At 33.2% G+C, this 22,798-nt stretch overlaps 1 protein-coding gene across 1 annotated transcript; it reads right to left on the bottom strand.

Annotated features, from left to right (window-relative positions):
- Positions 1-1,788: 1,788 nt before the first annotated feature.
- LOC141815124 (protein MALE DISCOVERER 2-like) lies at positions 1,789-6,389 on the bottom strand. The gene is made up of 13 exons (XM_074703071.1): positions 6,284-6,389; positions 6,062-6,194; positions 5,536-5,607; positions 4,458-4,601; positions 4,228-4,371; positions 4,011-4,106; positions 3,851-3,924; positions 3,347-3,769; positions 2,969-3,159; positions 2,713-2,845; positions 2,472-2,626; positions 2,193-2,378; positions 1,789-2,094 (listed from the first exon to the last, which is right to left on the bottom strand). The coding sequence occupies exons 1-13, from the start codon at positions 6,387-6,389 to the stop codon at positions 1,837-1,839; spliced, it is 2,115 nt and encodes a 704-aa protein (XP_074559172.1). The 3' UTR covers positions 1,789-1,836.
- Positions 6,390-22,798: the final 16,409 nt, after the last annotated feature.

Below are 22,798 nucleotides of genomic sequence, written 5' to 3'. Positions count from 1 at the left end.
CAAGGGTAAAATAGGAAATTAACCCACACAAGGCTACGCGATTTGAACAATCCCAAAACCAACTACGCGATTTGGGAAAATGCCAAAATTATAGAAATGAAAATTTAAGAAAATATGATAACAAAATAATAATAGTGAATACTATAAATGGCTCCGGGTAAAATATGATTTCTCTGCATTATGGTTTATGTAAAGAATTACTTTTCTCTAGGCTTTTTTATAAAAATTTTAAAATGCTCCCGGTATCAAAGAATTAAAAATCATCAATAAATCTAAGAGGGATTAGATCAATTGTGATGCAATAATACAGTTAGATTAAGTATGATATACCATCAAAAAAAGATTATGAGTCATATCAGGCTGAATCAAGATTATCCTACGAGAAAAAAATTTAAACTTTTTTGTACATCAAACTCAGAGTTTGACAAAGTGAGACCATCTCCATCTTTATAAGTAGGTCACATGAAAAAACTCGAAGGATGAGATTCAAATTATAAGCATAAACATTTTGGTTAATTTAAAATGTAATATTTTTTATGTGCTCATGTTGAAATAAAATTGCCTTCAAAGTTATAAGGTTGAAATATATTTTTTTCTTGAAAATTTCTGAAGCAAAGTGAGGATTTATTTTTAGTTCACAATTTTTATTCAATGTTATTATTATGCAAGTTGCTGCATAGGATTCTGTTGAGATCAACAATTTTGTTAACCTGTTCATAAATCAGATGAAGCCCAAACGATAATTTATGAAAATGTTTGGTCCAAACTGTAATAACACCAGAAGGCCAAACCACCAAAAAGTTTTGTTTTCAAACAAAGTCAAGAATAATTAGTGTATGTACTCAATTAACCTATTTATCTAGCCTATTTGGTCCTTTTGATTTGTCTAGCTTCGTTATCCCATTTGACCAACAAAAGGTGTTTGCCCAACCCACCAAGCCCAATCGACTAGCTAGGGTTGATCAACCTATCTAGTTGCCTAGCTAATTGATCATTGAATGACTCATCTAACACAATCAATAATATGACGTTTTGTTAACCAATTTGTGTGTCTTATTTCTTACTCACTTTTTTAAACATGTTAACTTCCTCTACCCCTCCATTCAACCAAACTCGTATGGTCCAATCGATCAATTCATCCCATCCAATATGCTCAACCTATCTGATTGGACCAACTCGAAAATCGACCATCAAAAATATTAGTAAAATACTCTCAGACTATTTCAGACTGATATATATATATTAATGAAGGTCACTAGGTTTTCAAAGTCTCTAGTGAGTATCATTTTATAAGAAGTAATAAATGAATATTTTAGTAAAGAAGAGCGTTTTGACTGTACCAGTTTTGGCGGAATCAAAATGAGGTATAAGGATGATCTCTCTAAAATATTTATTCAAATAAATTGTAGGAAGAATTTAAAAAACTTACACTCACTGTATTATCACCAAGCCAATCTTGCACCTAACTAAACAAGCCTTATCTTCCAAGGGCCTAATCAACTGACACATCCTCATCTTAAACTATAATAAAAGAACCAATATCCTTCTTTTCATGGTTCAACCAATTATATTATATTGCTAAAATTTGTATATAAAATGGCAAACGACATACCAATATAATACAAGTGCTTGTTAAGAATACTATTGAACTCATCAAAATAGCATCCTGAAAGCATTATCTTGTCGTCGTCATCTCTCTGAAAGCAAATTATATGAGACCTCCAATTATTTGCTGAAGTGATAGTGAGACATCAAAGAAGTGCTATTTGAATTGATATATGATTGTCAATTAATGAACAAAGCTATGACATGCGTGATGAGTAGTATCCACATTAATTAACTTGCTTCCACAGAGAGGATCTCCAATTCTGCCCACCAAAGAGGGGAAAGCCTTGGTATGGCTGCTTCAGGCGAAATGTCTATAATCTTTCTCAGTTTAGATGTCACTTCCCTCATAGATGGCCTATTTCTCGGGTCGGGGCTAGTACAATCTTGGATGACCTCACAAACTATACGAAACTCCTCCTCGTTGTGAGATTTAACATTGGAATCAACAAAACTAGGACCACCATCACCCTTTAGGTATCCTGTAACCTGTTATTCAATTAAAAAAAAGACTTAGATTTGTATATAACCACTATATTTTGATAAAAGAGAGGTAACCACTGTACTATTTTAACATATTAGTTTACCAAGTTCAAAAAAGAGCTTTCTTCTTCAAGTTGGATAACCTTCCCAGAAATTATCTCGATCAATAATACTCCGAAGCTATAAACATTATTTGCAGGATCATATAAGGTATCATAATTATTGAGATAATCCTTTACACCCAATTTTCCCTGGTCAATAATTTCTTTCCAAACACTGATATCTACAATCTGCATTAAATTTAAATGTAGCACGGAAGAGATCATACCTCAACCGAAAGAGAAGTGAAACTCATGAATTTATATAAATTGATCAAGTTGTACCTTAGCAGCATAGTCTTCAGTGACGAGGATGGTCCTTGACCTTAAGTTCGGGTGTTGGATGGGTGGATCCAACTCGTGTATGTGTTGGAGACAATAAGCAATCCCCATAATGACCCTCATTCTAGCATTCCAATCGAGACGTTCAAATTCTTCTCCTGAAAGAATTAAACTTTGGTATAAGTTTGATCTATTGCTGACTCTTATTTATAGGTCAAAAAACTTTTATAGTGAACGAACCTACCATGAAGATGCTCATAAAGTGAACCATTAGATGCATATTCCAAAACCATCATTCTCATAAAAGGTTCATCCTCTTCACAGTAACCAAGAAGATTAATGAAATTCTTGTGATTTATGCGAGAAAGTGCCTCTACCTAGATTCCAAGAAAACATCAAGATATCAATTGACATTGAATTTGCCATCAAACAATAAAAATATTCAATCTGTACTAAAGCATAGAAGGAAACTTGCTAAACAGGTACCAAGAACTATAAACCTTTTTCCTAAAAAGCTTTTCTGATTCCTTTGACCATTCCTTGGCAGAGGTGATAATTGTTGACACAACTGCTATCTCTACACCACTTGATAATATTCCTTTGTATACAGTAAAGGATGGATAACTCAAAACAATATTGCTGAATTCCTCACAGGCAGCTTCAAGCTCCAAGCGCTTTAATTTTGGTACCCCTGTATATCAACATGCATGAAGAAAACAAAATTTTAATTTGAGGTATAAGTTCCAAATGTAATAATTAGAAGTGAAACCATCTTTTGCGTTAGTTAGTAGTTTTCCAACAATTTCAAGAACTAAGTATGTTATGCCAATTATCATACCTTTGATGACAAAAATTAGAGGAAAAAACAATAATTGTACCAGTTACAAGTGCCTTTTGTAGTTGACCACTCAATCCTGTTTTCCATGGACCTATATTAGCTCCATCCTTTCTGCGACAAACCAGAAAGATGCATGCTGCCAAGGTAAGTAGTAAAGCGACTGCTGAAATAATAAGAATGTATGTCCATGTTGATATGCTTTCACTTGATGGAATTGGTTCAGCAGTTGGAGAAACTGATAGTGGATTTGGAATAGGTATAGGAGCTTCAGAGGGATTAAGTTTAGATTTTGATATCAATGCAGGAAATGAGCCACTTGTAGTAGTTAAAACGCTAACAAATTGATTTATAGGGCCACCATTTACAGGATTAGCATAGAGATTCCTAGTTGCTTCAACCAATTTACGTCGGGGAACATAATGTATCTGTGTATTCATCATTATGTATGGCTTGCAAAAATCAGCTACAAACAAGAAAAATGATTGTTACAAGTGTATCAAAAGAAAAGTTGACTCAAGAATAGCAAATAACTAGTGTATGTTACCATTTTGATTGTCATCCCTTTGTTGATGATCATTCAAAATATATTCACATTTGAAGCATGGAAGGAAATTTCTTCTGTTGTTTATAACGTCAATAATAAGTTATCCAAACATTGTCAATAGTAAAAATTGCATTGAAGAAGAAAAGACTAAAATACTCACAAATGAGTTGTGCTAAAGATTTGTATGATTCTTCCTTCAAGCATGACTAGAAAGGAATTAATTTTCTTCAGTTTCTCCCAGCTTGTCTCCCAGAAGCTGAAATTTGATTGATAAAGACATGAAATAGAATTCATTTTTCAACTTACAAAAACTTATATAGCACCAAGAAGAACGAGCCACAATATGCTATACAAAGGTCCCATAAATAAGGGCTTACCGATGCCCAACTTTTCTGTTTATAGGTTGTAGATCATCAGCTGCATCACATGAATGATTCCAATCTTGTATTAGATCAACGTGCTTGTTAGAGTTTTCAGTAGATGTTCTGCTTTGTTGTTGGAATTTGTTGTGGCAAAGCAAACTGCAAGAACTAAAAATGCTTGGTCCAAATAACTTAATTTGCTAATCATCTAACCAAACAGATGAAATCTAGGATCAGAGACTAACAGATGTTTTAGAGAGTGCATTTCTACAATCTCCTTGGGTATTGTACCAGTTAGCTTGTTGTTTCTCAAGTCCAAGAGCTCCAACTTAGTTAGCCCTCCAATTTCCTTTGGGATAACTCCAGAAAATCTGTTCCTGTTAAGGACACTGATGACACAACCAGTTATGACATTTCAATAACCATTAGAATATGAGCACTTGTAGGTTTCACAACAATATTTGAGATAGTAAGTATTGATGCAGAATAACTGTTTTCTATTGAGTTATGTATTAAATTTTCTTCCTTTAAGCATAAATACAACTGAGTTTCCTATGATCTTAAAAGCAAATTGATTCCTAATGCCAATTTTAAAAAGAAGCAAATCATTCCAAAAAATTGTTATTTAGTTAACTATTTTTAACCTAAAACTAACTAAAACTAATGACTTATGCATGCTTTTTTTTTTTTTTAAATATTCATTTCATATTCATATATGAAATTAATTTTATAATATTTTATTCTCAAAATAAATTTTTACTTGATTAATTATTTAAAGAATTAATTTTTAATGTTACCATGGTCTGGCATCTTAACTAAATTTTAAAAATTTTGAATGCGAACAATAAAATTATTTTTTTTCTGTTGATTAACCGTCTATTTTTGTGTGTGTCAAAAATAAGATTGAGGCAAATGATAAATATATAAAAACACATGATATGAATAACAAAAAAATTATTTAATTAGATTATTATTGATTAAAAATGACAAAATAGGATGGATCATAAGATATCCTTGCCTCATCTTATTCAAAGTTTTACATGGAGAAGAACCACCTCTATTTGAGGCCAATTATTTCCAATAAAACAGCTGTTAGGATAATAAATTTGGGGAAATCTTTGTTGGTGTTTAATAGACTTTAAATGATTGTTTTTCTAGCCACTTTTAGCCACATTATATCCAATAAACTTGTTAATCATTTGTTTGATACATAATCCATGGCACCTTTTCATCAAAGTGACAATAGGAAAGAAGAAAAATACAATCCATTTAGGCATCATCTTAATTATATTCAAATAAGATAATAAAACTAATTGCACTTACAGAGCTCTCAAATGCCTGAGCTTTCCAAGGTCGGGTGACAAAGTTCCTTGTAGAGAAAACTCTATCAAGGTCCTGCACATAGGTAACAATTTTGGACTTGCATTCTTCAAATGAATTGTAACAAAAAATTAGCATAAAATTATATATAATATATAAAAGAAATAAGGCAGAAGATAATGAAACTTAAACAGAATATGCATATATAGTGCCGCTAATCTAATCTTTTCTCTTCATAAGGTGACACATTCTTGACCATATTACTGAAACTATGACTTTCAGGGATAAGATGAATAGAAGAGAAGGCAACCATCAAGCAAGTGTTATTTTTGGTCGTCAACTAAAATAGTTTCTATGGCTACAATTCTTGTCTACAATTGTATCTGTGTGAGTTTGAGATAAATAAGTGGCATCCCAAGGTTGTGTTATCCTTATGTGAGTTTCTAATTGGACTAAGTTTAATACTTGATGTTTGGACGATCAATGAAGGAATGAAAATGACAACAATTAAAGGAGTCGATCAATGTACAAGTTGAAAACTTTGCCATCAACACAATTAACACCGTTCCAATTGCAGGGGTTCCTGTTGCTAGGATTCCAATTCTCCAAGGCGCCATAAGGATCAACCTCCACTCTCGATCGGAACTCCAATAGAGCCAACCCTTCAATAGAATGCAAAATTTCTTAAGAAATACACCTTAACTACCAATTTAAGCTCTAGAGCATGGAGAATTGCTGAAAAAACACATGCCTTCAAAGTTAATGGCCAAGCTTTCATCGCTGAGGAGGTAGATCATCAGAACCACACATAGCACCCTATGCAAATTGAACCTTAACAACTTCCTTCTTCCCTCCATTTTTCTCAAACTCAATCTCCAGACGGAATACCAGGAAAAAAAACTATAAGCACTCCCTCTCTTCGACTTCTAGTGATCGAAATCGACGAGGGAATAACTTCATAATCGGCTCACCCTTGGGTCTGGAGAGACCTCAATTGACTCAATATCGATCCATCATTTTTGGAGGAGAAATTAGGAACCCATATCATGCTAGAGAGGACGGAGTTAAAGGATGCATTGAGAGCAAGAAGAAAACTGCTTCTTGAAAACAGGGTAAAAATAAGGTGGTGATAGGAGGAACGAAAGGAGAGAAGGAGAGAGAGAGTGGGAAATTTATCTTTGAAAAGAGAAGGAGAGGAAAAATGGTTACACGTTGGCCGAGAGAAGGAACGAAAAGGAGAAGAGGAGGAGGGAGACGACAAAAATTGAAGGTGAAAAAAATATTCTTGAAAAAAGAATGGGAGAAAAAAAAAGATAGTCACATGGTGGGAGGAGAAATGAAAGGAGAAGAGCAGAAGACGGAGGATGAAGAGGCCGATGGTCATGGAGTTTGTTTTTTAAAAAAGAAATTAACAAATGCAATTTCTATTTTTGAAGTACCTAAAATAGATTATTTCAAGTCAAAAGTTTTCAAAGAATTATATTTTTTTAAAAAAAAATTACAAAAACCTGGAATTACCACAACATATAGCATCCTTAGCTTAAATATTGATTTCCTTTGGTAAATTAAATTTCTCCTAATATCTCAATTTTTGTAAGTACAAAAATGTAAACTTAAAGATATTATTGTTGAAGCTCTAGTAATATATATATTTGATATATTATGTATTTTATAATACATGATTCATCTGCAACAGAATATTCAGGATACTCGAAACATAAATAGTGATATATTTTATTTTATTTATTTATTTATTTTATTATGATTAAGTCATTTGAGAATTTTTTTTTAAAATTTAGGAGTTGAGTTATAATATTAAATATAAAAAATTTTTAAAATAAAAAACAGGTAATCGCTCACAGAATGTATCGGATAAGAAGTGCGGGATAACAATCCGCCATACTTTTTGAGCAACTAAATTTTTTAAAAATTTTTTTATGTGCTTAATACTATGTCTCAAGCCCCCTAAAAGAAAAATCTTAAATGACTTAACCGTAAGTCAAAAAAATAATTAAAAAATTAAAAAATAAAAAATACCACCATTCATATTTTGGGCACTCTGAATATTCTATCGTGGATGATTCGCGCATTATAAGACTCATAGAATATCAAAATATTTTATAAATAATATATTCATGTTGGTTTACTCTTCTAATTTAATTGGCTCATTTGACCCTGATAAGGTTCAACCAATTCAACTCGTTTTTGCCCCTACCACTACAAAAAAAAAGCTAATAGACAATGCTTTTAATGCATTGTCAATCTGGCTGAAAAAGCATTGTAAAAGCTACTGTTGTAAAAAAGGCCGCTCAAAGACAACGCTTTTAACATTGACAACACTTTTGCAACAAATAAAAAGCGTTGTTTGTGGTAGCAATGACAACGCTTAACAAACATTATTTTTTATGGGTACGACAACACTTTTTGTAACATTTAAAAAGCGTTATAATTTTGTTCCAAACTGCTTGAATTTTACAACTTTTGAAAAGCATTGTCTTATTTTTTTATCTCAGAGTTAAAAAAGCGTTGTCTTTTGAAATGAAATAAAATTTTTAGCAATAAATAAAAACTATTATATTTTTCATATATAAAATAATTATCTATTATATTTACCAAATGGCTTCTAATAACTAAACCTTTATAATATAAATAACACTAATTAAAATACCATGAAAGTACAATGATTCTTATAGTTAAAACAGAAATGTGTCATGTATACATTCAAGTTATAGCAATAATCCATAAACTTTAGATCCAAGTTAAGTCTACAAAAGCAAAAACCCTTCATGTCCCAAAAAACACAACCCCACATTCGGTTTCTCTCCACATTTATCTGCATGATCAATACATTAAACTCAATTAACAAATTTGACAAAGACAATAAGCTAAATAACAGCAGGTGCATCACCAAGATAATAAACAAGCACATATATATAATAAAACAACTTATGATTATTTAACATCTTAGCTAACATTTAAAAAAAATGGAAATTCTATCTATTCCTATACAAGAGGAGTTTACAGTAACTAGAAAGTTATTTAGATAGAAAACTTAATGTAATAGAATTTTGAATAAAACTTAGCCATGACATAAGAAGCAAACCTAGATACCATGATAGTAAGCATAGATCTATATAATATATTATAATGTATTATAAGTAGTTCGCATGTCAAATTGAGGATTGATATTGATAGTGATATTATGTCGGCACAAATAAATATCTTTATTGCCTTACAGAGTTTTGATGGTACCAATTGAGATCACCTAACTTAAGCTTAAAAAAACATAAACTTTGATTTTGTTCGCTGCCTCGTGTAAATAATATGATGATGATCACAAAATTAAGTATGTAATTTGCTATATCATCACTTCTGCCTTAATTAATACATTCTTAATATACCACTTGTGTTAGCCTAACATCAAGCAGGAAAACAAAGGCAAAGGCATCGGTCATAAGTTTTCTGGTCAATCCAATTCAAAGACTGGCTCGAAAAAAGACTTCCGCTGATAGAACCAGAGTATAAACACTATCATGGAAGGAAAACTAGAGGTTTTCAAAATGTTTTTCAGTAATTCCTATAAGCTTAAACATTAATTCAACTAAATGACTCTATTAAGAAGATAAATCAATTTTTCTACCTTGGGCAGTAATCTGAATACTATTGGAGCAATAGAAGCTTAGCAGTCCATCAGTTCAACCTATTAGATTCAAGAATAGAAGGTTAATTCAACTATATGCTGACCAGAATGTGAGCATCATAAATTTTCTCTTCATACACAACCATGGAAGAAGATTGTAAGTGATTATTAGAACTGACCAACAACTATATGCAGAACTCATCAAACCATGTGGATTGATCCCATCAGCTGATATGGCCAATCTAAGATTTCTTTTCTCAGTAACAAAATCTGGCCACTTATGATCAACTACTTTCCAAGATCGTGCATTAGCTGGATGATGTACGTGTCCATCATAAACTCTTTTATCAGCATGCCAAGTCAACTCCTTGGATATCTCCTTATTCTGAAACATTCATTGAAATCTTGGAATAGGAGGGAAGTACCATAGAACCTTTACCAGAACTCCTTCCTTTATTGTATTTTTTTGGCCCAACTTCTACCTGGACATCCCGCACGTAGGGCAATTGGTAAAATCCTCATACTCTTTTTGGTATAAAATACAATCATTAGGGCAAGCATGAATTTTCACGTAATCCATCCCTAATGCACGTAACCTTTTCTTTGCATTATAAAAAAATAAAGGCAATTCATTGTCATTTGGAAGCATTTCTCCTAACAAACTTAGTAGGTTGGTAAAACTTTTATCACTCCAACTATATTTGGCCTTCAAGTTGAATAATTTCACAACTACGGATAACATTATAAATTTATTGCATCCATGATATAAAGGTTTCTCAGCATCTTCAAGTAGTTTAGTGAATTGTGTTGAATTCTCAGCATAACCATCATATGCAGCATGTACCATATCTATCGGTTCCTCAGCAACATATTTTTGTTCATCTAGTCCTACTTGATCACTATCATTATTTGACTTCCCTGTCGTAGATCTTTCACCATGCCAAATCCATGTATGATATGTCAGATCTATACCATTACAATACATATGTGCCCTTATAGTTTCTACATTTTTCTTCTTTTGATTACCACATTTTGCACATGGGCAAGGTATTGCGTCCAGATCATTAGCATTTTTCATTGCAAATTATAAGAAATATTCAACCCTAAACTCATATTTATGTGATAGTCTATCCTTTGACATCCATTCTTTGCCCATTCTTATTACAACTAATCACCTGACAATGAGCAAACACCTTCAAAATAGTTGAAATGATATAATTGATGCTGGTTTTCTGCAAACAAAAATTGAGAAATTTCATATTATTTTTACTATATTATTTTCACTCAAGTCCATATTGACTTCCAACACATGCATATTATTGTTGGTGCAATCTTGCCCAAGTATCAGTTGATTTTAATGTTTGGATAAATGAGTTTAAGTTAGGCAATGTTGGTGATCTAACATGTGTGATTTGAATAACAGGAAAGTCCAAGTTTGAAGTCTTGGCAATTGGTGAAGTCCCGGAGGCGCGGCCTCTTGGCAAATAGTGAAGTCCTAGAGGCGTGACCTCTTGGCAAATGGTGAAGTCCCGGAGGTGCGACCTCTTGGCAAATGGTGAAGTCCTGGAGGTGCGGTCTCTTGACAAAAGAAAGACTTAGCATGACAAAGTTGATAGAAACATCTCAAGTAAGTGCAAGGATGAGAAGTCGTGGGCTCGAAAGCATCCAAGGAGGGCACGAGGCTTGTGGAAGATGTTTAAAGACGTGAGTCAAGGCTAAAGGATGAAGAAGGAAGCTGAAAGGTGGGTTTTTATCTTCATCAGTCGACTGATGTCCTGATCCAAAATATACAAAAAGTTTGGTCGAGTGAATGACACTGACCAGTTGACTGGTGGAAGGTTCAGTCGATTGATATCTGAAAGTTAGGCTGACAGTTGGAGAATTAAACGCAATCTATAGAGCCATTGAAGCCCACCAGTCGACTGATCCCTGAGTTAGTCGACTGGTATCGAGAAAAATATAAAAAGACAGATTGAAGATTGGAGACGTAAGTTTTGTACTTTTTCTTCTTTGCACGATCTTCAAGCTCTATGACTCTCAAAATCTTTCCCCAAACCTTCACTATATATTTGTAAGAGGAAGAGATCAATTATAAAGGTTTCTCCACCTTCAAAGTCGATTTAAGAATGAGAGGTTTCATAGTGGAACGTTTGTGTGGTGTGTGTGGATCCTTGGATTAGTCACCTCAAAGAGGTGGATACCAAGTAAATCGAAAGGGTTAGCATTGTTTACTTTTGATCTTATTTTTGTCTTGTGCTTTCGCTAATAATATTGCAGGCAAGATCAAAAGTTACTATTCACTCCCTCTAGCAAATGCAATGGTCCCAACAATTATTACTCAATTTATACATTTCAATATTATTGTAATAGTTTGTATAAAAATTTTTACAAGATATAGGAAAAGATTATAGTCAATTACAACAAAATCTGAAATTAGTCATATTTAATTAGGAAAAACAATCATACTATATATGGGAGAATCACATATAGCTAGATTACTATTCCAAGAACACAATTGGGACAAGAGTTGTTAGTGCCACAGAAATGTCGTGTGGGTTGAAGAAATGATTTATGGGGAAGGTAGGAGATAAAACAAAAGGAATCATTACTTATGCAACCAACATTCAGGTTATAATACCTAGTGGATGGATCATTCTCACAAATACCATTAATGATTCATTTGTTGATATTCTATTAAGCTAAATAGTTCAAGGATGTTAAGACTCTATGCAGGTGATATATTATGATATAGAGCAGGTAATATATTATAGTATCGAACTCAATGCGTATAACTTCATCCCTACTTCAGACACAAAGAAGTGAATGGTAACTTACCTTTAATGTGGTTCGTTTATTATGGTAAACCTACAAATACAACACGACCTCAAGAAAATCCACTAGCTTATTAGCACAAGTATCTAATGGTCTAACTTGCAAAAAATTTTAGAATCGTTTCCCTAATCGAAGAAAAAAGATCAAAGGCGTATCTGAAACTCAGAGGAATGGTACAAGCTCACTGTAAGATACCAGAAATGTTAGGGTTAGGATTAACCGATTAAAGGCTGAGTTTTACTTGGGCCGGATTAAGTGGGTTGAAGCCCAAATTAGACAAACCCATTAGGTTATTGAATGTAAGATACAGGAAAATTGGGACTCATCTAGCAAAGATTAAATCAATGAAACTAATTTGGGTCAAATCAGAGATCATTTAGTTAGTGAACCAAATAAGTCAGTTTGAATCCAATTTGAACCAACTTGGTTTGGTTCATGATGGAAGACGTGTTGAAAAAATAAAAAGGACATGAAGATTCATCTTTCAAAGATGAATCAAACAAAACTGATTTAGGTCAAATCGGAGATCGTTTGATTAGTGAACAAAGCGGACCAAGATTAAACCTGATTTGCTACAGTAACTGGTTCAATTGCCACAGTAAACCCTAGGTTTTTAAGCTGGTTTAGCTAGTTTAATTGTGTCGATCAGGATTAAACCCTAATGTTATAGTGATTTCTATTTAAAATGGGAATCGAGCGTTAGATCGTCCCAAGCCGAGCCTTCCCCCGCGATTGCCCCGACCCTCGCCATCAACCCCGTCGCTTTGCCGCCACGCCTCGCCTGCAACAGTCGCCTTCCTCGTTTAGCCGACGCCCGACGCTGCCCCGACCAGCATCGCGCCATCCCCTGCAATCCTCCACCGCTGCCTGCCACGATCCGACGCCGTCGCCTACCACGATCCGCCACCTTCACCCACCGCATAGAGAAGACGAGTAGCTCGACGCCTCCTCGTTCGCGTGGCATCCATTGACGACCAACACAAGCAAGCTAAAAACCCTAATCCTATCGCGAGATGGTATATAACTCTATCGCCGACTCCTGTTTGTTTTCTCCTAATGCCATTCTATTATCTGTTCGACGGGATTTTCGAAATGACAATGAAGGAATCGAAGCCGATGATCCCTGAGTCAGTACTGAGGAAGCGAAAAAGGGAGGAGCAGTGGGCTCTAGTGAAACAATAGAAGCTCACTGCCAAGAAGAAGAAGGCTCAGGTGAATCAAAAATTAATCTTTGCCCATGTCCAGAACTAGGCCAAGGAGTACGAATCCAAGGAGAAGGAGCTCATCTAGTTGAAGAGGGAGGCGAGGATGATGGGTGGGTTCTATGTAAGCCCAAAGCCTAAACTTCTGTTCATCATCCGGATTATAGGGTGGAGCCTTATGTCACATATGGGTGTCATAATCTCAAGAGTGTCAAAGAATTGATTTACAAGAGGGAACCATTGCTACAAGTTGTCTTCCTGATCGGACCTTGATTTGTTGATCCTGCTATACACGGAGGATTTTATGAGAGGTTCTTATTGCGATGAGTCATCAATTAGGTGGGTAATCCCTGTACATGGTCAATACAGGATCATTTCTTTCCTAGTGCATGTTATCATTTTTTGTAGTTGATTGGATACTCCTGTTTATTGTCTGTTAGATACCTTAGTTGTATTCCTATTTATCCCATGCTTGCCCTTAATTCGGTTGATTTTATGAATATCTATATTGTTGCTTGTATGAACTCTTAGTTATCTACGTGCTTATTGTTTATTATCCTTGGTTATAATACCTGTGATCAATTAAGATCTATTATCTATGCATGTTGATATTGGTTATTGTTGCTTGATCATAACATCATGGTGCATGGTGACGATTGTAATCTCCAATGTTGTGGGTCTGTCATCATTGATAGTTGGCCTGTAGTGGCAAATTATAGAATATGTGGTTAGGATGTCCCTATTTCCATCTTGGGATGGTGGCTGTATGGCCTGTACGCAGCCGAGTCAATGTCTTGTGTTCCCGTCACCGCATAGTAGTGGTACTCAGAGTATGGAAGTGATACTCATGGAGGTACTCAGAGAGTATGGAAGTGATACTCAAGGACGAGTATGGAGAATAGACATTGGCCATAGGATGTATGTAGCTATACATGACTACTTACTATTTTGCCACCAGACTACTTTGTTATAGGGCGAAATTCATGGCAATTTGATGTCGGACACCCTCAAGCGTCATTATACGTGACTGGGATGGGTGTGGCAGTTGCATCATGAATATGCTTGCATTATGTGCATTATATAGGTAATGGACCGTATATAGATGCTGCATTTGGATGTATACTTAGTTGATTCTTGGTTGATGCATTTGTGTGTCATTGTCATTCATGTCATTCATATGGATTATGATAGTTTGTTCACTATTAGTGTTGATCACTATTAATTGTGTTATTCCTTTGTATACTTTTGCTCATGCACTATCAATTCTGATTATCCACTGAGTATTTTGTACTCACCACCCAGACCCTGAGATTTTTCTATCTCCCTAGGTAGTAGTTAGGTGATTACTGCTGATGCCAGAGGAGATATGCCGGTTATGCCATATCACAACAGGAGGAGGCCAATTTTATGTTTGATTTGTGTTTTTTTGGATTTCGATTTGTTCGTATGGTTTTAGTTGTTCTATAATTTTGGTTTTCCATTGATGGAGTTTATGTTTGTGTTTGTGATTTGGTCTTGTGTTAGTATCCGTATATGGATTTTGTTGTAGTTATACTTTTGCTTGTGTAGTTTTTGTGATTATTTACCTTGTGGTTTATGTTTTACATTGTTGTGATGTATTTCGATTTATACGTATGTGGTTCGCGGTCGTGTGGGCCGTTATGTTAAATGTTAGAATGGTTTGTGGTCGTGTGGGCCTTTACTAATACAGTTTAGCAGTTTAAATACATGTATTGTATTGTAGAACGATCGTGTGGGTCGTATGTTAAACAATATTCAGGAAAGTTGAATTGTTACAGGGGAGATGTTGTCAAAATTTTTTGGACGACTGTCTCTCGGGACGTGACACTCATAAACAAGCAGAGGGCACCGGCCAGGAGGAGCACGGGTTGCGGCTTCCGACCGTCGTCCTCTTCGCCTCTTACCAGCAGCGTGAAGAGCTCGTGCGTGCTGTTGCAGACGGGAAGGCAGGCTTGAAAAACCCTTCACCGAAATTAGACAACGGCTCAGAAGGCGAAGCGGCGGCTTGCACCCCTGAGAAGGCGACGAAGACCGCGTTGTCGCTCCCGTCGAGGATGAAACTGATGCCACCTGTGTGTTATACTGCGCCGGGATCGGGATTCGGAGAGGAGAAGTTGGGTGGAGCGGCGAAGAGGAAGAGAGATGCAATGATATACAAGGAGAGGTGCGAGAGGAGCGGGAGGAAGAGGAGAGGCATGAGGTCATCGTATGGAGTAGACAGCTGGCAAAATCCCCGAAGCAAACCTCGGACTGCATGATAAGAAGATCCTCGATATAAGATATCCTCAAAGACAATACTTTTAAAAAAAAAATGTTATCTTTGTTAAAAAAGAGCTAATATACAACACTTTCTGAAAAAACGTTGTCTTTGATTTTTAAAAGACAATATTTTTGAGTAAAAACGTTGTTAAATAAAAAAAGACAATATGTTTGACAAAAAAATGTTGTCTTTCTAGCGTTGTCTATTCAGTATTTTCTTGTAGTGTTCTCAACCACTAATCCATTGCTTGATTTGACTAACCTAATCAATTCACCCTGATCAATCTTCATGTGGATCTAGTTGGATCCTCCACATAAAACCAATTCCAATAGTTATTTAATATAATTGAAGTGAACAAGATTTGAATGATTTTATGCTAATGTGTGCAATATGTGGAGTGTTGTAAATCTTGCTATTCGGTGGACTTGCATGTTATTTTGTAACACACGATTTTGTGTCATTACCAACAAAATCATTAAGCAATCTAATTGATGTTAATTATGAATTTTGTGTTATTTGATGTGAGTTTATATGTGTAAAACCCATTAACATAAATTCTGTTATTAATGATGGGTTAATAATAGAATTGAATTTGCTGCTATATATTGGGTGTGATAATGTTAAAGAGCTTTGGGACAACTTAACCAAACTCCACAAGGAAACTAATGACTCCAAAGTAATAAAAAATCTCAATTTCAAAATTTTATCTAACAATAAAATGCAGGATTACGAATCATCTATGGAGGAATCAGACACGGGGAAACTTGATGAAGTGAGCCTTCTAGCTCTACCAGCACGAGATCAAGTGGACAAAATTGAGTCCAAGCTCGAGTCTGAATCCAAATCCAAAAATGAGTTCGAGAGAAGCCACGGATCCCTATCCGTTTTAGATGGTTCCCATAACGAGGTAGACTCTCACTTAGTTAAGAAATTATATTCCTTAATTTGTGATTTGACTCATGAGCTAGCCAAATCAAATATATGGGTCAAGTCTCTCCAAAAAGATGTTAAAGCCCTTAAGGAGAAGACTGACCTAAGGATCAACTGAGCAAGTTCAAATTGGAACTTCAACTCAAGTCCAACAACTGAGGAAGAAAATTTCAATTTGAAAACTTAAGTTAAAAACCTTAAAGGGTCATTAGAACGGTTCACCTTAGGTTTTAAGTACCTCAATATGATACTTGAAACTCAAAGGGTTATATATAATCGATCCGGACTCGGATATAAGGCTAAAACACGATTCAAATCGTACTTATCTTTGGTAAATCAAAGAAATAGACAACGAGTCTAAGTATAAGTTCCTAAGTCCAGCTTGACTAATCAAGTTGAACTGAACCAACATTAGGTCCCCAAGGATTAGATTCACTATATGACCAGATCTTATAAGAATCATGATCGAGGGGGAGCCAATAGAAATACCATAATAGTTAATTAAATTGAGTGTTATATTTTGTTTTATTTTTTATTTTCTAAACTTAGACTAAACCTAGGCTAGATAAGGATAAAGGCTTGATTGACACTTGTCTAACCTATTACCAGAGTGGGACGAGATGATAGTACATTAGAGAAACTTGATCTAAGTAGTCAAGTGTGGTCTGCTTAGTTAAGTGAAACTAACTGAAGCTACCTTGTCAAACCTTAGATTAGTTAGACTAAAGTTTTTCATAAAATTAACTAAGTATATAATTTTATGAATTAGTTTTGTCTTAGAAAGTGGTCATTGCTTAGATACCCAAGAAGGTCTCTGTGCCTCGCCATGGCCTAGAAGCTAAAACATGAAATATATACTTAATTGATTAACGGTTAAACTTGAATCTAACTCATAGTCAATCAAGTCTTAGAATTCTAAATTAAAATAATTAAGAATAAAATTGAATAATCATCTTACACACCCTATAGGATTAAGTGATTGATAATATACACATTGGTGAGATAGATTTAGGATGCAATTTCCTAAACTCAAACCTACAAAAATTCATCTAAGTAATTCAATTAATTCAACATAATCAATTTACCTTAATAAATTTAATTAATCTATTCCAACTAAATTTAAAATTCAATTAAACTAAACTTTAATAAATCCAAACTAATTTAACTCGATTTTAATTAATAAACTCGCCCAAAATAAACCTTCATGAAAATCCTAAACCGAACCTAATTAAATTCATCCATATTAAACAACTTAACCAAACATAATTGAACCCTCTAGGCTTAACCAAATAAAAAAATGAGGTAGAGTAGAATTGGTTATTTTTTAAATAGTCCTTCTGAACCGGCAATCATTTTTCAAAAACTTATGTTTATTAACAACTTATTTTTTTTTTTAAACTTATGTTTTTCAAACTGAGTTTTCAAAACTTATATTTTCTAACCAATTTTTCAAAATCCATTTTTCAAAAACTCTTAGTAACAACTTAGGTTTTTTTAAAAATTAAGTGAAATATATAGCCTAGGTCTTCCAGCACCTTAGGATTAACTTGCCTTAGGATTAACTTGCTTGTGTACTGAGTCACCTAGAATGGTGTGAGATACTTAGAGTCAAACTTGGATTTCATATGCTTATGTCAGTGCATCATCATATGGGCTAAAAATACAAATACATATAAATCAAGTTAAGTGTTCCTTCATAGTAACTGACTAGCTGGAAACCTATACTTAACTTGATTAACTTAGTAAAAAATGTTATCTTCTAATAGTTAGCTAGTAAGACACGTTAGATATGCTGATAAAGATAATTTCATAGATATTCTATTTTCATTTTTTTTTATCATGCTTGGACTCCTCTATAAATTTCTTTACTATCAAAAATAATTCATTATAGTGTTGTTGTTTACATAATCATTATTGCAAGTGCATCATAAAATTTTTTTCCAAACCTTCATGCAAAATTTTCAATTGTCTTAAAACCTTAAATCATTTTTTCTCCCTAACAGTTTCAAAGTTGCTATTAAACTTGTTTTGATTATGTTAAAGGGAGAGAATAACTTTAAAGTTAAGAATAAGTGGGTTTTAAAATATTTTTCATAAAGTATTTTTCAAAGTAAAATATTTTTTAACTACCACTTATCTTTTCCAAAGTACAAAACTAATTTTTTTAAAATTAAGTTTTTTAGTGGTTTTCAAAACTTAAAAATAAAAAATAAAAGGACCACATCAAATTTTGGAAGAGAGAAAAGTTCTATAACTTTCAAAAGACCACTTTAATTGCAGGGGAAGAGACTGAATTAAGGAGGAGTATTTTTTTTTTAAATATTTTGGAAATGATTTATCAGTGATTTGATACTTAACTTTGAACTAGATTGTCATAATCAAAAAGGGAAAGATTGTTAGTGCAGAGAGCACCATATAATCGAACTTGTATTTTGATTATGGTAAAAGATTTAAGTTAAGAGTGTGTTGTAAACTGATGAGCTAATCTAAGTATGTAGGTAGCACAGGAAAGTCCTTATTGGAGGCTAGGCAAGGCAAGTCCTAGTTAGAGGCTAAACAAGAAGTCTTGGTCAGTGGGACTGGGCAAGAAGTCTCAACAGATCAAGGACACTAGGCAGAAAGTCTAGGTAGGTCAGTGGATCGGACATCTAGCAGATCGATAGGTCAGCGAGGACGGGCAAGGATCGGACATCGAAAGGAAGTCTTGAGGGTCAGAAGATTGGATGCAGACCAAGAAGTCTAAATAGGTCTGGAGGACCGAATGTTTGGTAAAAGGTAACTCTCCTGAATGGAGTAAGTGAGGATGCATTCCCTTAAAGAGAATAGTAGACGTCGGTCTGACTTAGGATTTCACTGGAAACTCAAAGTTAAGATCAGACAGTTGTAAAAAATGTCTAAACTTAATTTTCTGTAGTGCATTTGTATTGTTCTAACTCTTTGATGCAAGAAAATGAGGTTAGAGAACTTTTACAATTGTTTGGTCTTAATTTTGAGTTTTCAGTGAAATCTTATATCAGATCGATGCCTATTATTTCCCTCAAGGAAACGCATCCTCACCTACTTTCTCAAGAGAATTACCTTTTGCTAAACATCTGGTCCTTCAGACCTGTTTGGACTTCCTGCTCAGCATCTGATCTTCTGACCCTTAGGACTTCCTTTCGATGTCTGATTCTCGTTGCTAGACTTTCCACCTGGTGTCCTTGATCTGCCAAGACTTCTTACCCAATCCCACTGATGAAAACTTTTTTCTAGCCTCCAACTAGGGCTTGCCTTGTCTAGCCTCCAATTAGGACTTTCTTGTGCTACCTGCACACTTAGATTAGCTCATTAGTTCACAATATATCCTTTGTCATTATCAAAATACAGATTTGATTATATAGTGCTCCCTGCACCAACAGGTAATATTTATAATTAAAATAAAATATTTCCAACAGAGGGTGAATATCATAGCTAGCTTGTAGTGTTAAGTTTTCTACAAATAAAATAATGCGCAACGAAAATAAGAACACAACAATCAATCAAACAAATGCACCTTTGAATTACTTGGTTTATAATCCCGGGTTGCTACGTCCAAAGCCTATGCGCATAAAATTCACTACTTTACTCATTTTAGTAAACCACTAGAGATTTAAAAACCTCTTACGGTCCACTAATAAAAAAATATACAAGTAAATTAGAGAACAATGAAGGCTTGGATTTTACTTATAATATGATGGTTGAAGATGATTCATAGGAAATTAGTTGAGTTTTCTTTTACAAGACTATGGTAGTTCTTAAACTTAATGTTTTGTTAGTATTGAGTTAATTTTGGATTCAATACTTTTGCATTAGTATTGCATTTATACTTTTGCAATGATGTGATGTGGCGAATGAATTGGATGTAATTTTTTTCTATTCTATATAGTGGTTGAATTATGATGATGTGTAAAATTTTTTCTATTCTATGTAGTGGGTTAATTATGATAATGTGTTATATCTTATATTCTATGTGGTAGGCAAATTAAGATTATATATTCTGATTAAATATTAGTGATAATATTTAATATCTTTATAAATTATTATACTTGACATTTAATAGTGTCATTATAGATTAGTTAAGGTGGCATTTTCAAATGATCTTATAAATTATCATTAATAACATATTTTATTATCCTTATCCAAAAATATAAGACATTTATAATTTTCAATATAAATTAGTTTAGGTGATATTTAAATTTATTTTTATTGTGATAATAATAAGACATACATATATGTCTTTAAAATATTTTTTTTAACATTTTCTATTGTCAGTATATCATAAAAATTAAGACACTTTTAAAGTAGTATAGATATTTTATAATGACATTATACAAATATTAGGAATACCAGAGGGCCTAAGATAACACTGCATTTCAATACATTTTTCAATAATGTTGTCATAGCTTCAGTGTCACTAAAGGTATACTACAAAGGCATTTATGTGTGCCCTTAAAGACCTTATCTCTAGTAGTGGTGTTGGTATATATTTAAGAACAATTCTTATTATTTTCGCAACTCCTAGAGTCCTATTTATAGCCTTCAATTTGAATCTTCCCATTGATTGATCTGACAACTATCAATCGATGATTTATCACACATCAGTCGATTAATCTTCAAATCTTATCCGCATTTTGTCATTGATTTTTTTTTAATTTTTGACTCCGTTTCAAACGGGTGTTGTATTAACAATCAACTGGTCTAAATCATCAATCGGTTGTGCTACATTAAACCTGCTATGCTTTGTGTCAATCGACTAAAAAACTTTTTATTTAATTGTCATAAAACTTCTCACTATCAATCGACTAATCCAAACTTAATACCCCCAAACAATCTAAACTTAAAGTATTTGACTTGTTGATCAATTGGATTTTACCTGTTAGTCAACTAATCCAATTTTAATATCCCAAACAAATCAAACTCAAGGGTTGGAACACGAATAGACTAAATCTTATCCATCAATTGGCTGAAGTTCTAGCTTCAATCAGTTTTAAAGTCGTGTCTATCTAAATTGTCTGTCTACAATGTTAAGATAGAGGAAATTAATCCTAAACCTAATATGAACCAAAGCATACAATGTTAATGGGGATCATATGACATTAAAATGTCCACAAAGAATCTTATCTATAAAAAACCTCACAAACTAAAGGAGGTGAGGAAGGAACCCTAGGGCTTTGTAAAGTATATCATGTCCTCATCTAAGATCATGTAAAAATGCACCGACATTCTCTTCTCTACTACATTCCAGTTAAGTTCAAATTAGTAATGATGATAATTTTTCCAACTAATGTTTATATTGTATTGTAAAATTTTACAAAAAAATAAAAAAATATTTTATTGTTGAATGAAGAAATATAATAACATTTAATACACATTTTTAGCTACTATTTTTTTAAAAAATATTATTTCAAAAAATATCCTTGAAAATGCAATAAACTAATAAATTTTAAGGTAGTAAAAAATCAGACATGACTTCTCCTTAAAATAAGGGAGGCAAATGATTTCGTTTCTAAATAAATTTGATATTTGATTGGATAGAGCTTATTTATGTTACTTCAATAGTAAAAAAATATATATATATATATGAAATAAACAATGTTAACGCTTATGAAAAATACATAAATAATTTATGAATAAAATTATTTATTAATTTAAATAAAATTTAATTATAAATTTATTTCTTAATTGTTATTTAAATATATAAATTTTTACAAACTAAATTATTCATAATGTATTAAAAAATAATATAAATTTCAATAAATAAACATTTAACTAATTTATAAAGAGAAATTATTTAAACTCCATTAAAAGCTCAAGCTCAATTCAATTTTGATAATATTTTTAGTAAATAAGTTTAAACAAGCTCTCAATACAACTAACCTTAATTGGACTCATTTACACCAATCATTAAGTTGGAATAAGTTAAATAAAATAGTCTTGTGTTATAGTTTAATTTTTTAGAATAAGCCTTTCTTCATTCTTTGAATATAATTCTTCTCTTCATATTTCTTTTTTTTTATCAATTCTAATTATATTTCTCGTGCGAGGAAGAACTTAATAAAAATTCATGATCTAATAAATTAAGATATATAAGAAAAGAAAAAAAAAGAAAATAAGTGATAGAGTTCTAAAAATTTCACTTTATTTTTTTTTTATTTTAGAGTTCTAAAAATTAACCAATACGGTTCTGACAACTCAAAGTTAACATCAAATCCTCGTATCCTGAAGATAGAAATTTGAGAAAATTACTGAATCAAGTTATAGACAATTTATATTTTTAGAATAATTCTTTGGAAGTGCTTCACCATAAATATTCTTACAATATTTCCTAAAACGAGGATACATGTTGGTGCAATCAACCTCAGG

The sequence above is a fragment of the Curcuma longa genome, chromosome 21 (genome assembly GCF_044706935.1).
Source record: "Curcuma longa cultivar G26 ecotype Majalengka, Jawa Barat chromosome 21, ITB_CL_G26_1.1, whole genome shotgun sequence".
Lineage (NCBI taxonomy): Eukaryota > Viridiplantae > Streptophyta > Magnoliopsida > Zingiberales > Zingiberaceae > Curcuma > Curcuma longa.
The sequence above is the reverse complement of the archived record's forward strand: the minus strand, read 5'-3'. Positions and strand labels throughout refer to the sequence as shown.

Excerpts from the sequence above, each read along its gene's own strand:
- LOC141815124 (XM_074703071.1), bottom strand. The coding sequence starts at position 6,389 with ATGGAGGGAAGAAGGAAGTTGTTAAGGTTCAATTTGCATAGGGTGCTA. Across the intron at positions 6,195-6,283 it reads CTTGGCCATTAACTTTGAAG|GGTTGGCTCTATTGGAGTTC; the intron begins GCATGTGTTTTT and ends ATTCTATTGAAG. Across the intron at positions 4,107-4,227 it reads AACAGAAAAGTTGGGCATCG|CTTCTGGGAGACAAGCTGGG; the intron begins GTAAGCCCTTAT and ends ATCAAATTTCAG.